This window comes from Typopeltis vanoorti, chromosome 6 (genome assembly GCF_054136105.1).
Source record: "Typopeltis vanoorti isolate ZY-2024b chromosome 6, IOZ_Tvanoo_1.0, whole genome shotgun sequence".
In the NCBI taxonomy this organism is placed as follows: Eukaryota; Metazoa; Arthropoda; class Arachnida; order Uropygi; family Thelyphonidae; genus Typopeltis; species Typopeltis vanoorti.
Window position 1 is genome coordinate 22,139,677 of NC_143554.1, and position 20,563 is coordinate 22,160,239.

At 36.2% G+C, this 20,563-nt stretch overlaps 1 protein-coding gene across 4 annotated transcripts in view; it reads left to right on the top strand.

Annotated features, from left to right (window-relative positions):
- beta-PheRS (phenylalanine--tRNA ligase beta subunit) overlaps positions 1–10,249 on the top strand; it is a 251,748-nt gene extending 241,499 nt beyond the window's left edge. For all 4 annotated transcript variants that reach the window (XR_016548477.1, XM_090394711.1, XM_090394713.1 and 1 more), the window contains one exon: positions 10,026–10,249. Coding sequence is in view for 3 of the 4 variants with exons in the window: in XM_090394711.1 (XP_090250837.1) it covers positions 10,026–10,177 (152 nt within the window). In the remaining variant the exon portion in view is untranslated. The remainder of the gene's footprint in view (positions 1–10,025) is intronic.
- The last annotated feature ends 10,314 nt before the right edge of the window (positions 10,250–20,563 follow it).

Below are 20,563 nucleotides of genomic sequence, written 5' to 3' on the forward strand. Positions count from 1 at the left end.
CTTCCATGTTCAAGCATAGCAGTAATGGCTACCATTGGGGATATCTAATTTAATGCCTTCCACACAGGCTCGCCTTTTCAGCTGTTTCTGTTCTTCAGGTAGTTTTTTGGTCAGTGCTCCAGGGAACTGGCAAACATCATTCCTCCACTTTTTGTTGGGCCTGTTGAAGCAAGAGCAGCATCAGCCTATCATCGCTTTTCAAATTTTCAGTCCAACTTCAAACACATGAAGCCTGCTTCTTCTCTTCCTCATGTCTTTGTGTAATAACGCTAAAGACGTTTTTAAATATATCTGTTTAGCTCTTCTAGAGTGAGTTCTGTCATAAGTAAAAACTTGGGAATAATGTTGTTGTTTCTGCATTTTTTAAAAAATTAAGTTGATTCAGAAGTTTAGCCTTTTTGTATTTAAGGTGTTCTAATCTACGTACCTTACATTTGACTTCCCCATCAAGTCTGTTCATGATAATGTCTCCTTATAACTGTTCTTCATTGGTTTGAAGGCCACTCGGATCTCATGAGGTCTTAGCAGGTTTGCAATTTTCTGTGAAACTGTGCCAGCAAAAGGAATGGAAATGGAAGACCTGTAGTGAGATTCTTGGGTTTTAAAAGATGAATTAGATCTCATCTTCAAAACTTTAACAATGTTAACTGAAAAAATTGATAAAAAAGATTCTTTTCTTCAACCCCTCCCAACAGCAAACCCAAGAATCTCACTACAGGTCTTCCATTCCTTTTGCTGGCATATAATAACTGTTCTTCATTGGTTTGAAGGCCACTCGGATCTCATGAGGTCTTAGCAGGTTTGCAATTTTCTGTGAAACTGTGCCAGCAAAAGGAACGGAAATGGAAGACCTGTAGTGAGATTCTTGGGTTTTTAAAAGATGAATTAGATCTCATCTTCAAAACTTTAACAATGTTATCTGAAAAAATTGATAAAAAAGATTCTTTTCTCCAACCCCTCCCCTCCCAACAGCAAACCCAAGAATCTCACTACAGGTCTTCCATTCCTTTTGCTCGCATATTGTCCTTGAAACCAATGAAGACAGTTTGCAACTTGTTACGGTCACCTAAGGACAAGATTGCTTTATATAAACATCCTGGAATATACAACATTCCCTGCTCTTGCAGTTTAAATTATATAGGACAAACTTCTAGAAGTTTAGAGATAAGACAAAAAGAACACATTGGGAACATTAACAACAACAGAGAAGACAATTCCGGTTTAGCTCTCCATTTTTCTAATACCAATCACAACATTGAATGGGATAAAAGTACTATGCGTTACTTGGAAGATTTTCATACTTGCAGCATCAAAGAAGCTTCAGTAGTGATCCATTCAAGAGGCAGCGTTAACCAAGGGATGATCCTTGGTGACATCTGGAAAACACTCATAAGATCACTCAACACATCGGATTTCAACTTTGCAGCCAATTACAGAATGCACCTGTACAATGACTGCTAATATACACACTCCATGCATTTGAATTTTGATAATATTTAGCATTTGGTTATGGTTTAACCTGATAATTTAGCTTGTTTCTGTTCTATTTTAAGCTGTTTTTTTGTGTGCCCAGATGAAACCAACAGTCAAGTTCGGCAAAACTAGTAGGTTCTATCTCTGTATAAATCTCTGACCAATTAAAACCCGTTTTATGTGTTTCCTTGTACAATATATTCAGTTGTTAAAAATAACATTATCATTATCAATAGATTTCTTCTTTCTCATTCCTCATCTACACCTTGTACATGCCACTGATGTGCTAGGCAAAATCAGGCAACACCTTTTTCCACTCTAACTGCAGTTTATCTAAATCCAACTGGTAAGATCTTTCTGAGCAATAAATACAAAATGTTATATTCAGGCAATGAGAAACAAAGAAAAGAAGGAATAGCCATAGTATTCAACACTAAATATGAGGCTAATCTTCTTGAAAGGTAGGAAATTTCAAGTACAGTGATGTGGGCAAATATCAGAGTGGGGAACTGGACAATGAGACTTATATATGCCTAAGATTCTGCTAAGCTAGAATTGGAGGCATTTTTTGAGACTTTAGAGAAAGCAACTGACACAATGAAAAATGAAAAGTTGGTCCTTATTGGAGATCCAAACAGCAGAGTATGAAATGATTGTCAGACATTTGAAAATATTTTGGGAAAATTTGGAGAAAAGAGCAAAGCCAATAATAATGGCAAATACTTGTTGGATTTGCTCAGGACATGGACTAGTTATTACTAACACCATGTTCCAACATAAAAATGTGCACAAATTCACATGGAGAGAAGATGCGAGGAATAAGAAAAGTCTCATTGACTATGTTATTGTCGATAGTGATGTTTTCTCTCTGGTACAGAATACTAGTGTACAGAGGATTTGAAATTGGAAGTGATCACTATTTAGTCTTGAGCAGGAAAAATTGAATTTCATATTGAAAAGAAGAACATATAAGAAAGTTTTAAAGCAAATAAAAGTTGAGCAGCTCTCAGATGTGAACTGTAGACTAAAATACACAAATATCATTCAAGAAAAAATGAAATAGTTTGAGAACAGGAACCAAACCTTGGACATTCAGTGGCAAGCCCTGAAGAAAACACTGATTAATTCAGCCAGAGAGGCATGTGGTGAGGTTGTCTGCAAGGATAGAAAAATCAGGACTCCTTAGTGGACACAGGAAGTTAAACAAGCAGTGAAGGAAAAGAAGAAAGCATATCAAAAGTTCCTGACAAGTAAGTCAGCTTGTGCTCTTAGAGAATACAGAGACAAATGTAAGAAAGCTAAACACTGTGTAAAAGTAGCTAAACAAAAGTCATGGAGACTTTGATAAGAACATAGAAAATAAATATCAAGATGTGGCAAGATATTCTGAAGTTATCGAAAAACCTCAGAAATAGAGCAAAGAGTGTTGTAAAATGAATTAGAGATGATAAAGGTAACATGAAAACTGAAGAAAAAGATATTCTTGATGTATGGAGTAATTACTTTGAAAAATTGCTAAACAAAACAATCAGTGACAGCACAGTGGTAAAAAACCACTTAAATAGCCATGCAATCATGAATACATATCCATACTTGAATTAGAAAAAGCTTGAAATGTGAAAAGGCAGCTGGATTAGATGATATTTGACCAGAAATGGTCAAGTATTGAAGGTATAAAAGTCTTACAGTGGCTGCACTGCAAGCAATTTTATATAAACATAGTTTTATTCCTTTTTCCCAAGTAAGCAAACGAGCAGGTAAGTCAAGTTTGCGTCTGAAGTATTTTCAGGTCTGAGGCAACTCGTGGTAAAGGTGGAGTACCGCAGTTGCTTATTAGCTACTAAAGTTTTACACTGAACACATGCATCATTGCAATCTGGTAAAAAATATTTATTTTGCTGAAAAAATGTTGTACTCATTCCTTTCACAGTGTTGGCAATTACACCTATAGGGGGGAATCCTCAGGGATGTTGGTTTGATGCAAAAACATAAGCGAAGAGTTTTTAGCCTCTTAGCGTACTCCACCTTTACCACGAGTTTCCTCAGTCCCTGGGGGGGTAACAGCAACACCATGCCTCAGTTTTTACACTCCCCCCCCCCCCCCCCCAGGACCTGGGTGACAGCAACAACCGAGCCTCAGTTAAAACTTCATGGGCTACAGCATTGCCATAAGCGTTGTTCCCTTCTGTAACAGGCTCACCCTATCACCAAGAAGAACTCTCAACTTTGGCTCTACCCTGTGGCAGGCTCACCCCCACCACCGAGCAGAACCGCTCATATTTCATCTGGGGGGGGGGGGGTAGCAGCAACATCCATGCCTCAGCCAACTTCATGGGCTACAGCATTGGCATTCATTACTTCCCCAAAGACCTGAGTGACAGCCAAGCCTCAGTTAAAACTTCATGGGCTACAGCATTGCCAAGATACCAAGCAAATTTATAAACTTGGTTTTAATACCCAAGGTAAAAAACTTTCTACATCTTTCTCTCATCCTGAGATTTTTATTTAATAAGGTCAAAGCACCTTATAAAGATTGAAGTAATGCAGAGCTTATAAATTTTACCTACACAAGTTGCTACAACGTGCTTTGACCTTATTAAATAAAAATCTGAGGATGAGAGAAAGATGTAGAAAGTTTTTTTACCTTAGGTATTAAAACCAAGTTTATAAATTTGCTTGGTATCTTGGCAATGCTGTAGCCTATGAAGTTTTAACTGAGGCTCGGCTGTTGCTGTCACACAGGTCCTGAGGGCCTGGACACAGGAATGAATTCCAAATAATTGGAGTAGAGCTCTCATAGTACCCATATATAAAAAAAGGAAAATAAAACTGAATTCTGAGAATTACAGAAGTATTTCCCTACTGCAAGTTCCTGGTAAGATTTATGCAAGTATACTTGAATAATGGTTGAGAAGGATTGTGGAAGAGAAGCTTGGTGAAGAACAAGCTGGATTCAGGCCAAATAGAGGCTGCCCAGATCAGATTTTCACTTTACGACCAATAGTTGAGAAATCATGGGAATATAACAAAGATCTGTATTTAAGTTTTGTAGAAAAAGCATATCATAAGGTGCCAAGAGAGAAGCTATTCAAAACACTACAGTTGTATGGTGTCAGTGGGATATTATATTAAGCAATACTTAGTCTTTATTTGAGTTGTAAGTCAGCAGTTAGAATTGAAGGAAGTACAGGAAGATGGTTTAATGTTAAGTGTCAGACAAGGATGTACATTATACCCTCTGTTATTTATTATCTATATGGATCACATTATGAAGGAAAGTGGTATTAAATCTGATATCAAAATTGGAGATGTTAATGTCAGCTCTATGCTTTATGCGGATGATGTTATACTTCTAAATAAATCCACTCCAAGTCTGCAAGATTCCTTGACCAAATTGATTAACTGTTGTAATAGATATGGTATGAAGGTCAGCAATAACAAGACAAAGACAATGAAAATTGGCAGAAGCATTGAAAATATCAACTGCGTTATGAATGTAAAAACTATAGAACAAGTAAAACATTTGAGCTACTTAGGCACGATTTTTAGTGAAGATGGTAAATTAAATATGGAAATAAACAACAGAATTAGCTAAGCTGGTATGGTATAAAGTCAACTGAATAAATTTATATGGAATAAGAGAGAAATTAGTCAAAACTAAATTAGCTGTATACAAAACAGTGTTCAAACCTGTTTTAATTTATGGATTTGAGAGCTAGGTTAGAAGGAAAACACTTGACCAAAGATTAGAGATCGCAGATATGAGAGTCCTGAGAAAGATTAGGGGCGTGAATAGATGCATCAATGGCAATATCATATTAAAAACAAGGATATTAGGAAAGAACTTGATATTGTTATCATCCAGTAATGTGTTAACTGAGCTAATCTCAGGTGGTCACTTAAACAGAATGGGAGAGGAAAGATTAGCAAAACAAGTGTTCTCCAACAGGTTGGCAGGGAAAGACCCAGAGGAAAACCAAGATATAGGTGGATTGATATGATAAAAAGTGCCTTAGAAGATAGAAATATAAGATCTGACAATGTTGAACCTATTGTCAGATTGATTTGGAGGAAAATTGTAGATAGGAAGTTAGTAATGATGTAAATTTTTCATGTAGTACTATCATATTCTGTACATCCTTTGAGGGTAAATGTCAGGAATTTGATGATGATGACTAGAAACTACAAATATGAGAGTCCTGAGAAAGATAAGGACATGAACAGATGGAATCAATTCATATTTTCGAATTTAGGGACACGTGTTGAGATGATTATTTTACTAATTATTAATAAAATAACACTTGATGTTTCTACCCCTGTATTGAGGTCATCATCATCAGGATACACGTGTATAGGGAACCAAGCTACATGCTCTTGCACTCTATACTAGTAAATTAAATCTATGCTGTTACTTAATCTTCTTCTTAGCCTAACCTCTAGCGATAATAAAATTAATAAATAAATAAAATAAATAAAAAACTACAATAAACTGCTAAATCCTCATGTACTAAGATTCTTCTGGATTTGTACAGTTCAGATTGTTATACTATGATTTTCTTCAGGACTTGTACAGTTCAGGTTGCTATTGAATGTTAAGGAGGAAAAAAAAAACACTTCACCAAGTTTTCTTGCAGTGGGATTTTTCTTCGGCTTGTTCTGGCTGCTATAAAGGTTGCAAATGGGTCCTCCACATTCTTGGAATGGTTAGGCCATCATTTTTGTTCAGATTTGAGTATTTCACATGCTTCTTTAAATTTCCTCTCGAATCAGGCTTTGGTGCAGTGTAGGAACTTGGTATTTTTCCAATCAATTCTGTGGTATGTTTGGAGTGCGTGGTCAGAAAGGCCGGTTTTTCCAAAATGGAGGTATTTAATGTGTTGTGTTCCTTCCTAATTGGGATGATTTGCCCTGTTTCCCCTATGTATGGTAGGTTACATGTGCATTGTATTCTGCAGATGTTACCTACCATAGGTGTGGAAGAGGATCATTGGAAGAACTGAGTTGGTGTCTTAATTTTGTCGGGAGTTTAAAGGTGGTTTTGAGGTTGTATTTGTGTAGTGTTCTATTTTTTTGGAAATGCCTCTAACATAAGGTATGGCAATAGCATTCTTGAAATCTTTTTTGTTTTTACTAGTATCTCTGTGGAGGATCTTGTGAATAGTTTTTTTATTGTATTCATTTTTTATAAATGCATGGTTGATGATCTTGTATTCCTGGTTTAGAGCTTGTTCGTTTGAACAAATAGTTTGAGTTCTGTGTTTAAGGGTGCTTATGACACCTAGTTTTTGTGTTGGGTGGTGATAAGAATTTTTGTGTATGTACTGGCCTGTGTATGTAGGTTTCCAGTATAGTGAGAAGGAGAGACAGCCTGAGGGAAGATGTGTAACGAGTGTGTCTAGGAACGGAAGAGAGTTGTTTTTTTCTATTTCAATGGTGAATTGCATACGCTTGTGTTGTTTGTTCAGGTGGCTAAGGAATATATTTAGTGTTTCACGGCCGTAGGGCCAAATGGCAAAAATATCGTCGACGTATAGGAGCCAAATTTTGGGCTTTAGGCATACTGACCCTAGAGCTCATCGCTCAAAGTCTTCCATATAAAAGTTGGCTGTTGGGGGGGGAAAGTGATGAGCCCATGACTGTACCCTTTTTTTGAAGGTAAAAATTGTTTTTGCCACACGAAATATCCGGAGCGGGGTATGTGGGCAAACTCCTCCTCAGTCTACTGCAAACCTACACACACAGTTCAGTACATACACAAAAATTCTTATCACCACCCAACACAAAAACTAGGTGTCATAAGCACCCTTAAACACAGAGCTCAAAACCAGGAATACAAGATCATCAATCATACATTTATGAAAAATGGATACAATAAAAAACTATTAACAAGAATGCTATTGCCATACCTTATGTTAAAGGCATTTCTGAAAAAATAGACCTAACACTGCACAAATACAACCTCAAAACCACCTTTAAATTCCCGACAAAATTAAGACACCTACTCAGTTCTTCCAAAGATCTTCTTCCCAACCTAGCCCCCCCCCCCCCCAGAGATGTACAAAATACAATGCGCATGTAACTTACTATACATAGGGGGAAACGGGGTGAACCATCCCAATTAGGAAGGACGAATACAAAAACGACATATTAAATACCTCCATTTTGGAAAAACCGGCCTTTCTGACCATGCACTCCAAACATACCACAGAATTTATTGGAAAAATACCATGTCCATACACCACACCAAAACCTGGTTCAAGAGGAAATTTAAAGAAACATGTGAAATGCTCAAACATAACCCAAATCTGAACAAGAATGATGGCCTAACCATTCCAAGAATGTGGCTGACCCATTTGCAACCTTTATAGCAACGAGAACAAGCCTAAGAAAAATTCCACTACAGGAAGACTTGAAGTGTTTTTTTTTTTTTTTTTTTCTTCTCTCCTTAACATTCAATAGCAACTTGAACTGCACAAATCCAGAAGAATCTTAGTACATGAGGACTTTAGCAAAGTTTATTGTAGTTTTTTATTTATTATTTAATTAATTTATTTTTTTTATTTTATTTAATTATCGCTAGAGGTCAGGTTAAGAAAAAGATTAAGTAACAGCGTAGATTTAATTTACCGGTATATAGTGCAAGAGCATGTAGCTTCGTTCCCTATACACATGTATCCTTCTGATGATGTCCTCAATACAGGGGTTGAAACGTCGTGTTATTTTATTAATAATTAGTAAAATAATCATCTCTGTTTTGTGTTCTTAAATTCGTAAATGTGAATGCTGATCACTGTGTAACCTTAAAAGAAAGAAATGGAATCAATGACAATATCATATTAAAAACGAGGATATTATTAGGAAAGAACTTGACATTGTTAGCATCCAGTAATGTATTAGCAAAACTAATCTCAGGTGATATGGTTACTTCAACAGAATGGGAGAGGAAAGATTAGCAAAACAAGTGTTCTCTGACAGGCTGGCAAAAAAAAAAAGACCCAGAGGAAGACGACATATAGGTGGATTAATACAGTAAAAAGGGCCTTAGAAGACAGAATTATAAGATCTGATAATGTTGGAGTCTTGATAGGTAATAACAAATTGATTTGAAGGAAAACTGTAGATAGGAAGTTAGTAATGATGTAAATTTTTCATGTTGTACTATCATATCCTGTACATCCCTTGAGGTTACTTTTCAGGAATTTGATGATGATGGCAATGACTGCAGTTTATGAGCATTCCAGTATGGCTCCATGAAAATTCATTGAAAACTGTTCATCAAAAAGACAGTTTACCGAATGGCAACTTTGAATGATAATTCATCAAAAAGGCAATTCATTGAATAAAGAACTCATAAAATGACAGTTCATCACATGGCAATTCGTGAATTGTGATTTTCCAATGAATTATGTTTTCGATTAATTACTTTTTCAATGAACCGTTGTTTGATTAATTGTGTTTTTGATAATTTGTTTTTGGTGAATTTTCTGGATACCTTCAGTACAATAGTAGTTTCTGAGACAGTTTGTGATAATGAACATTAGAATTCCTTCTTTGAGTTGTTACAATATTAACACTCATGTTAGTCTTCATTTATTGCTATCTGCTTTATACTACCTAATAACCCTATCTCACAAAGTGGCAGATTCTGTGGATAATAGGGAAAATACTAATGAACTGGCTATTCAATGTAAATTGTATCATTGTATGTGTGAATGTCTGCATGATTTAAGAAATTGATTATTGATAATTTGAACTGAATAAGCATGATTTGATTGAGTTATCCAGCACCATACCTCAAAGAACTAGTCAGGGTTTTATATGTGCATTGATTTATATGTATAATCTGAAATGGAATAATTTATGTTAAATATATAATGATTGAACTACATCAGCCATTGTCGATCCACTGCTGGATGAAGGCCTTTCCAAGATTACTCCAAAACTCTGTCCATGGCTCTCCTTTTCCACGTCACTCCTGCAAATCTGATATCATCATCAATCCACCATGATTTAGGTCGGCGTCGTGGTAGTTTTTCCTCTTGTGGAATCCAATCCAGTACTTCCATCATTGATCTTGTCTTCGAGGCAATATGCCCAGCCCATTGCCACTGCAGATGTTTCACTCTTCCTATGATGTCAGAAACTTTGGTTTAATTTCTTATCCATATATTCCTTTTGTGATCGAATATTGTGATACCAAGCATACTTCTTTCCATACTAAATTGTGGTGTTCTTAATTTTTGAATTTTCTTTGCATTTAGTGTCCATGTTTCAAGCCATATGTCGGTATAGAAAGAATACACTGGTTAAAAACGTTTCTCTTCAGGCATAATGGTAGTTGGCTTTTGAATATTGAATTTAATTTTCCAAATGTTTTCCATCCAAGCATTGTGCACCTTTTAATTTCATCCATGATATTTTGGTCCATTGATATCTGTTGTCCTAAGTATATGTAATGATCTACTTGTTTAATTTCCTCGTTATTGATTTTTATTTATTTTTTATTTTTATTGAACTACATATGAACTTATAAATACTTGCCTTTCTTTCAGATCCAATGTTCTTTCCCGGGCGCTGTGCTGATGTTAGTGCTAATGGTCAGATAGTTGGCAAACTTGGAGTTATTCACCCTGAGGTTGTTATTAATTTTGATTTATCTCTACCCTGTGCAGCATTAGAGATAAATATTGAGCCATTTCTGTGATTTTTTTTCACAGAGACTATTGCAAAACTTATTGCTGTACAGTAAACTCAATAAATCATTGTGACAAAAAAAGTTGTTAGGCCAGACTTTATATTTAAGCTTTCATAATTGTCATTATGGAATAATCGTTTCAGATTTATTGCTGCATACTAAAAAAAACTGCAAAAGTTGTTCTTCCATTTCCTTAGTAGTTGTTGTAATACTGAAACTTTCTAGGGAAACCAAGAAAGTTACATAGATTGAATCCCCAGAGATAAAAGTTCCTGAGAACATATCCCAGATTTGATGGTTATCTCTCTGACATGGGAACTTTTTAATGCTATCATGTGCAAGCTTTATATCAACTTTTGCTCAACATGTTTGGCAGGTCAAAATTTTGTTTTCTTCGAAACTATAGTCATACAGACTCCAATCTTGCTGTTGTGTGGAGTGAGGGAAAGGTTGCAGCATGTATAATTCAATTTTTTTTAAATAACTGTGTTTGATACAGTTGTGTATGTTGTATTGTATGCATTTGCTAACTAGCATTATCAGTCTAAATTTCACAACTAGATGTTTTATGGGAACATATATTGTGTATTATTTTTTTTATATGTGCTAACCATTATTTATTTCAACCTAACCTAACTATAATCTAGAAAAAAAATAGTGACCTAAAATCAGTGACCTGGCTATATTTCATGGAAAGGAAAAATATATCAGCTAGCACATATAGCACAGAGCCCCCCCCCCCCACACACACACACAGCCAATTTGTATTTCCAATTTCTAAAGAACTAAGCACATAAAGCAGTAAATGCTGTGCAATGTGGCCTTGACTCATCAGATAAATTTTTAATACATTTAAACAGTCAACATCTATAAACCATCACTCGTCTTAGCAGTATGGCATCCTCAAAACATTCGCACACAGAAATAGAGCTGTTTTTTCAAATGATATAGCCCTTGCTATATCATTTGAAAAATGATATAGCAAGAATACCTTCAATGAACTCGGATAACTTCACAACTTTACTTTTTTTTAGCCAAACTACAAACGCTATAAAATACATAAAATACTGAATGCTCCCTATCCCTCCTGCAATCAACACATACACCCAGCTGGCAACCTTCATTCTCTCATAAATCAGCTCTAATGTTTTGCACATCATGGAGTGTATAAAGTTCCTTGTGACTATAATTTAGTACACTTTGGACATACTCTGCCTTGAAGAACATAAAAACTTGCATCTGCAATCATCATCAGTTTCTGATATGCATCCTCAAGGGGTGTACAGGCTACTATGACAGTAGTACATGATTAAGTTTACATTATTACTAATCTCCTGTCAATTTTCTTTTCATTGCCTTTTCTTGATTTCTTTTTTATAACATCCTTTCAAACATTAGATATGAACTGTCTAACGTTTGAAAATAACGTATATCTAACATTTCAGTTTTATAAGGCACTTTGACTGAATCAATTCACCTAGATCTTGGTCTTCTGTGTCTTTTTCCTACCATCAAACACCTAATGTTGGAGGTTTAATGGATTTTTTACAACACTCAGAAAGGATTAAAAAGAATTTAATACTTCCTATATTTCGTCCTAGTCACTAGGACATCTACGGGGATTACAAAAATAACTAATGTAACATAACACAAATATCATACAATACTAAGCCCAACCACGTGGGTGACACTAAAGTCCTATCTAGGTGGAGTGCCTTCTAAGGGCGGTTGTAGGTGGCCTGGAATATAAAGTAGGATCTCTGGTGATGAGTGTTTCCCAAATTTTCGGAAGCTTAATGCATCCGTATTTATTAAGATTTGGTTGATTTCTAAGAGCTGCTGCTGCTTCTAAGAATAGTCTCTCTTTCTTGAATTTGCTGTGACGGAGCATGGTGGTTTTCTTCCATGATACTCTGTGGGTGGTGTCCAAGACATGGTCAGCCAAGCCTGAATGACCATAGTTGTGTTTACAGATGTAAGACTTGTGTTCCTCTAGGCGGATGGATGCTGATCTGCCTGTCTGTCCAAAGTACACCAGCTTACAGGAACAGGGTACTTTGTAAACTCCAGGCAGGGAGAGAGGAGGGAGCTGATCTTTTGTAGAACGGATAAGGGTAGCAAGTTTGTGGTGGTGTTTATATGCTGTGTGTAGGTTGTACTTTTTTAGAATCTTGGCTATTTTTTCGGATGTGCCACGGATGTAGGGTATGGTGATGGCATTTTTAAATTCTTGTTGACGAGAAGGACCGGGAATGGGAGAGGAACTAATTATTTTTTTGATACTGTGATCGCTGTAGCCATTGGAGAGGAAAGTGTTGTGTATGTAGTTAAGCTCAGTAGTGAGGGCAGTTCCACTGGAACAAAGATTGTGGGCTTTCTTGGTAAGAGTTTTAATAATGCCATATTGTTGAGAGGGGTGGTGGTGTGAGAGTTTGTGAATGTATCTGCCTGTGTGTGTGGGTTTTCTGTATACAGTGAAGGCAGGTGTGTGACTTAGGTGTCTAGGAAGGGTAAACAGTTGTTCTTTTCCTTTTCCATAGTAAACTGGGTTCTTGTAAGCTGGCATACTTTGGACAGACAGGCAGATAAGTATCTGCTGCAGACCTAGTGATTCAATTGCTGGCAATGAAGAAATGCATCACTAAATTATCCTGATATGTACTAAATGTGCAATTATGAGTGATTTAAATTATCTAAACATTGTTGAATGGTTAGAAGAGAAATCTGACAAAAATGAAGAATTTATTGAGCTGTTATGAGACAACTTTCTCATGCAGTATGTTAAATAAAGAACTCAAAGTCAAAGAGTGTTAGATTTGATCATATAATCAGGTTTCTCAGTTAATGCGACCATTTTGGCACCATTTGGTCACTGATCATACCATACTGTCATGGGAAGTAGTTGTCCTAATTGGAATATCGATATAGTTACATGCTGAACTAAAAAGCTGGAAATTATGACCATCTCAGGAGAATATATTTGGTTTTATAGTATCAATTACTGAATGGGAAAGATATTAGCAGTCCATTGTAATTTTTGATAAAGTGCTTAATTAAGGCAGTATCTGAATGTATCCCTAGACTTTGAAGAACAAATAGGGCAGGAATGAAATGGGCGTTCAACCTTATTAAGCAAGAGATCCATAAGATGATGATATGGAATCAATATCGTGAGAAGAGTTATGAAATACATAAAGCATTGTTCAGAAAGCTAAATCGGAGTTGAAAAGAAATTGGCTATGATGGCTTAAGCCAATCCAAAAGAATTTTATCATTATGCTAAAAGTAAAAGAAAGAATGAATGTGGAAGAATAATTTTACTGAAGGCACATAGTACTCATGTCAGAAAAATTAACGAGTGTTCACTTCGCTAAGATATATCAACCAGGTGTATGTGGCATGGTGCACAGTGCTACCTACTACATATTCATGAAAAAGAGTTACGTAATAGGGACAGATGGAATATTAGCACATATGTGAAAGGAATGTTTAGCCAAATTGACTAGGCTTCTGAAATGTTTGTATAACTCAAGTCTTAGCTGAGGGAGGATACCACAGGGATAGAAAGAATGTACAAATGTTCTGTTGTACAAGGGTAGTGCAAAAATTAACTACTGACTTCAGTATCTCTGGAGTTTTGGTGAACATTTTAGAGAAGTTGGTAAGAAGTCACATACAGAAATGGGTTGACAAGCTATACTCTGCAAGGAATAGCATAGGTTTGCCAAAGGGAGGTCACAACTTGGCTCAGATCCACTTGTTTCACTCTCTACCAAGAAAAAATAAGCAAAAAGAGAAGACAACAAAAAAGAGAGCAAGAAACAGGGTTAATAAAAATTACTGCAATAAAATAAGTTTAATTCAAAACACATGAAATGAAGTTTACTTTGAACAATTAGAATAATTTTAAAGTCGAAACAATATACTTATTTACTAGTAGAAATCTTCCTTGTATTCATTTTCTTAGTAAGCTCCTTAAAATTAGGTATGTAATTAATCAAAGCAGTTCTTACAAGCTTGTTCAAATGTTCATCATTTAAAACAGATCTACATTTAGATTTAATAAATATGAGTTGAATATAGCACTTCACAGGAGTACATGGTCCCAAAAATGGAGATAAGTTTTTGTGTACATTGCTTAAGTATTGGATACTATTGGTCCAGAACATGCTTCCAAAACTCAATTATGAAATACCCTTTGCTTCAGTCCTTCGTCCTGTCGAAGTTCCAAAAGCTCTAATTCTGCAGCTGCGACATCCATCACAGTTAATTTTGAAATAGGACAACCACGCTCAAGCAATTGAGGAAATTGTTTTGTGAGGAAAGGATTTTCCAAAAAAAGTGAATGTTGGCTTAAGTTCTCGAAGGTTGCGAAATCAATTGTTGAGTTCTTTGGCCAGATCATTTAATTTGCTAACATAAGATCCCATTTCTAATTCCACTCCTGGCGAATGTGTCAGTATTTTCTTCGGACAAAGCAATTGAAAGTTTTATTTTTCAGGTCTCTCTGGAAAAGTTGCAGTTTGCTTTGGAAGCTTAGCAGTGTCTGTGTGAGATCAGTTAATTAGTCTTTCTTTCTCTTGGAGTGAAACATTTAGTATCTGCAGATGGATGCTGGAAAACATCGGTGAAAAATGCTGAGTATCTTCAAGATGAGGGGAAATTTTCTCCTTCTAAGAAATTGAGCCTAACAACAGAAAAAAACTTGTTTAATACATTGCTAACTGAGAGCAACCTTACTAAGCAAAACCATTAGGAATCTCATCACAATTCAACTCATTGAGAAAGCTTTTGAATTGGCAATATGTTCTAGAACTTGAACAAATAAAATTGACAATTCTTAGAACTACTTCCATTACATGTTCAAATTTAAAACACTTGACAGATAGATGTTCCCTGTGAATAACGCAATGTACAGGTAAGAAAGCAGGATATAATTCATCACTCTCAAGGAGTCCCATGAGCCCTTTAGATTTATCTTTCATAGCTGGAGCATCATCGGTTGCAATGCTGATGATTTTTTCATGCGATTCCGAAGCATTTGCGAGTGCAACATTGAGAGCTTCTTTGATGTCAGAGCCACATGCTGTATCTTACATGCTATTAAGTCCAGTAGCTCTTCCTTGATGTCCTGGTCATGAGATATAAAGCAGACAAATGTAGCTATTTGCCTGTGCAGTATTAAACACTAAAATAAAACCAGGCTGATTAGTAACTATGGACATCAATTTACTCTGATCATGGAGTTGCTCTTTCAAAATATAAACCTTAGTTCGCCTCAGATCAGAGCCAAGAGGAAATTCTTTACTAAAATTACTGTGATTCATAATAACACTTGAGATTGCTGGCTTTGAACTGTACAAGTGTTATTTGGCATATGACACACATTGGTTTACTTTGTCGTTTCACAAAAAGAAACTGCTCTTTCCCCCTCTGGCCTAAAACTTCTGTTTGTTCCTCTTCGTATTTACATTTTTTTATGCAACATTTCTAAGCACTTGATAAAGAGTTTAACAATAACAAGCACTGTCAAATGGACTCGCACATGTTGAATGATACCAATAGATGAGCACTGGAACTGTAACTAACGTGTTGTGGTGGGCAGGCATATCTTCTGCATCTCCACCACCCATCTCACCATGCACACACTCGCTCATTCCCGTACCATCGCATCGGTCGAAGGTTGCAGCTCTTCTGTCTTACCAGAATTATTTTGGCTCCAAAAGGACGTGTAGTTGGCAACCCCTGTTTTAGCAATTTACATATTTTATAACTATGCTGCTGTTGGATTTTGTTAAGGCACTTGATAGAATACCACAAGAAATGCTGTTTCATAAAATGAAGAATATGAGTTTGGAATATATATAAATAAAGTGGATGATTGACAGGCAGTTATCAAAAAGTCATTTGACATTGTTGTTGTTCATTAATGTTAGGAAGGATAGAAATGTTCAATTGTTTGCTGATGATGCAAAGATATCCAGGGCAATCAGAGATGCTATTGGTATCTAGCAGCACTTATAGAATGATTTGAATAAGCTGGAAATTTAAGCAAATGGTAATGTTGTCAGTTCAGTGTTAGTAAGCATAAAGTTATGCACTTTTATTGTGATGAGATTTCCAACACCATGTTATATTATTAATAGGTTTATGCTACAAGAAATGGGCAATTGAGGTGCTAGGTGAAACATCCGGAAAGATTAGAGAGCAGAAGGTGGGTTGGTGGTGGAATAATTATGTACAAGAAGCAGTGAAGGCTAAGAGGAAGGCAAAGCAGAAGTGGGACGAGTCAAGAGTGGAAGAAGACAGAAAAAGCGAGAAGCCAAGAGAGTTGTTGCACAGGCGAAGGCCATGGCATATCAAGACCTTTATGATCAATTAGAAACAAAGGAAGGACAGAGAAAGATTTATCGATTGGCAAAATGTAGAAATAAAGCAGATCAAAGACTGGAGGAAGGGTGTTAAGGAGGGATGTGGATATAAGAAACAGATGGAGAATATACTTTGAAGGGCTTTTGAACAAAGAAAATGCAAGAACTCGAAGAGAAAATGGGGAGCCTTATGAGGAGATGGTGCAGAACGTTAGTAGAGTGGAAGTGAAGGAAGCCATAAAGAGGATGAAGAATGAAAAATTGGTAGGCCCTGACAGGATCCCAGTGGAGGCATGCAAGGCACTGGGGAGAAGAGGGGAATTGACCTGCTGTGGGACCTGTTAATAAAAGTTTTAACAGGTCCCACAGCAGGTCAATTCCTAGGGAAAGTACACTTGTCCCCATCTACAAGAGTAAAGGGGTTGCACAAGACTAAGAATTACAGAGGAATAAAGGTGATGTCTCACACAATGAAAATCCTAGAGAGGGTTCTTGATGGAAGACTGAGGAAGGTGGAGATTGCAAAGGAGCAATTTGGCTTCATGCCTGGTCAATCGACGACAGATGATGCAAAAGTTTCGAGAGAAGCAGCGGGAGCTACATCTGGTATATATTGATCTGGAGAAAGCGTATGATAGTGAGCCAAGGCAAGAAGTCTAGAGGTGTCTGAGGGAGAAGAAGGTACCAGAGAAATATGTCAGGTTGGTGCAGGAGATGTACAGAAATGTGAAGACAAGAGTTCGAACCTGCCTGGGAGAGAGAAAGTTTTCTAGTGACAGTTGGCTTGCATCAAGGGTCAGCATTAAGTCCGTTCCTGTTTGATATTGGGACGGAGGAGGCGAGAGGACACGCCTTGGATTATGTTGTTATGCAGATGACATCATGCTGTGTGCAGAATCAAGAGAAGTGGCAGCTAAACTGGAAAGTTGGAGGAAAGTACTGGAAGAGAGGTATGAGACTGAGCAGAAGTAAGACAGTATATGTGTTGCAAAGTGGGTGGCAGCCAGGAGACAGATCTGGAAGGAAATATCAGGAAGGTGAGAGACTTTAGATACTTAAGTTCAACAATGAACGAGGATGGTGAGGCTGAGAAGGAAGTGGGATGGAGGAGCGGAGTGCAATGCAATAAGAGGGTGCCAATCAATCTAAAAGGCAAAATCTACAGTTCAGTAGTGAGACCATCTATGAAAACTGTGGCCCTGAGGAAAAATAACATCAGTAGGATGGAGTAGCAGAGATGAGAATGCTTAAGTGGATGTGCAGTGTGACCAGAAAGGATCATCTGAGAAATGACTATGTAAGGGGAACGGTGAAAGTTACGAACTTAGGAGCAAGATACAGGAGGTAAGGTTGAGATTGTTTGGTCATGTGATGAGGAGGGAGGAAGAGTATGTGTGAAGAAAGGTCATGCAGATGGATGTGCAGAGGAGGAGGAAGTGCAGACAGCCAAAGAAGAGATGGTGGAGGAGGACTTGAGGATGAACTTGGATGTGGCTACAGCCCAAGACAGGAAGTTGTGGAGGAGACTCACCACAATCAGCAACCCTACTTAAGTGGAAAAAGCTGCAGAAGATGATGCTACGAGAAACTGATGTGGCTAGGGCTGGTGGCAGTATGGTGGATAGGATGTTGAAGTTCAAAGATCACACAGAAAAAATTGCAAATACAACTAGGAGAATAATTGTGATGTAGAAATGAATACTGACATGTAAAGATTAAGAAAACATTTTACCTCTTTACAAGGCCTTGATATGACCACACCTGGAAGTTGTAGAAAGGGTGCAAAGAAGTGTTTCAGGATTGTAGCATGTAGATCGAGAGTATGTGGACTACAGACTGGTTAACAGGTCTATATCAGTGATCTCCAAACTTTTTGCCGTGAGGGCCACATTGGGTACTTTAGCACTGTTCAATGGTCCGTAGTAAGAAAAAACTCTAGAACTAAAGTTTTATTGAAAGTAGATAAAAATTGATTACAGAGTATGTGAGATTAAATTATTGTATATTAATGACAATGAACTTTATCACAAATTATAAAACCATTAATGTGAATGAAGTAACTGTTTGTGTTTTTAAAATCTTATTAAACTCAGGTTTAAATTTTGAAGTGTTAATTTCAAGTAGCGATTTCAAATGTTCATCAGATAAATTTGCGATGTATTTTGACTTGATATATTTCATTTGGGAAGAGTGTGTTTTGTTTCAGAGTGGTAGCGTATATATTGTATTCTTTCAACACAGCAACAGTTTTCTTTACAAATGAGACACAGCTTTATCCTTTGAGTTCGATTGCATGAAGAAGTATTTTATGCCCCATTCTTCATTAAACACATGACATTCATGATCAACTTTTCTTTTCCCATCCATCTTAACCCTATAAATAAAAGAGAATAAATTTATAATTATAATTTTTTTTTTATTTATTTAAAAAAAAAATCTTATCAGGACAATTTCTACACCTGAACTGATACTTTTTTTTTGAAATAGCCAAATTCATTTTTTTCTGTTCGGGAATCAATGTTTAAATTTTTGCTAGTCGTTAGTTTTTCAACCGAACATACACCAATTTATATGCAACTTATTTTTAATTTCGTATAACTTCGAGTTTTTTGTCAATGAATACAGATCAGAACATTGTTTTTATTTAGTTTTTTGCTCGTTAGTTCATTTTAACCGTGTTTTTACCGACTTTTTTAAGTGTTCTTATTTTGTGCGACAAATTTCTTTTGTTGATAAAGTTTATTCGGATGTAACTTTTTTATTTCGTTTTGAATTCTTTTGAATTTTTTTTCTTCGTTAGTCCATTTAACCGACCTTTTAGTCAGAAAGACTAACTTGGATTACGGTTACTTTTTGCTATTCGGGAATATATTTTGAACACAATTTGAAATCTATCAACACCCCACGTTTTTTATTTTTTTTTTGCAGATTCTTATTGAAAAATTAGTCCAATTGGTGGGCGGATAAAATCATATCGTGGGCTGCATCTAACCTGCAGGCCATAGTTTGGAGACCCCTGGTCTATAAACTTCTGATTGGGTGTTATAGAATATTATCTGATGAAATATTTTATTTTTTTGCAGATTCTTATTGAAAAATTAGTCCAATTGGTGGGCGGATAAAATCATATCGTGGGCTGCATCTAACCTGCAGGCCGTAGTTTGGAGACCCCTGGTCTATAAACTTCTGATTGGGTGTTATAGAATATTATCTGATGAAATATTTTATTATATATATATATGGAAAGTGTGGAGAGAACATGGAGGCATTTGTGGAAGTTAAGTTTGTTTGCAGTTGTGAGAGCTAGAATTTTCTCTCAGAGCAGTGAGAGGAACAGTTTACCTCTTGAAGTGGTCTACTGTGAATTTAAGAAAAGGTATGACAGCTGGTTTGGGTGATGTATAGTCTTCCTCAATGAATCCTTTATTCCCTCGCAGTCTCAAATAATATGCAAATATTTCTGGTCAAATATCAGCTATTCCACATTAGTTAGGCTATTGATAGCTTTTCTCTACTTCAAGTCTTGATATGTATTCTTGTTTGCATTCTTCAATATTTTTTATTAGTTTTGTTAATCTGTTTCATTAACATTTCATTTAAGTCTTTGAAAGTAATTACTCTAGCCATCTAGAATACCATTATCTTTGGTTTTCATGTAATCTTTGTTTGATTCCTTTTATATAGTACTTTCCTTCATTTTAAGCTTTTCCCAGTGGTTTTTAGAATATTTCATATCCATAGATTACTGTCAAAACTCAAAAAATCATTTTCTGACTGGTCCCAAAATCCTTAAGTGACAATACTTGATCGAGTCACTGAAGGAATATTATAAACTTCATTATACCTAAAAATTGTAATGGTTTTCTCATAATTCAACTAAATTGCATTAAAGTTTGGTTTTTCCTCTCTTTCCCTCTAAAATGTGTATTTTTTAGTTATGACAGTATTCTTTGTCACCTGCAGGCTTGGTTGCCCCTGCATAACCACTCTTTAACTGACAGGCTCGAATGTTTACGATTGCCTT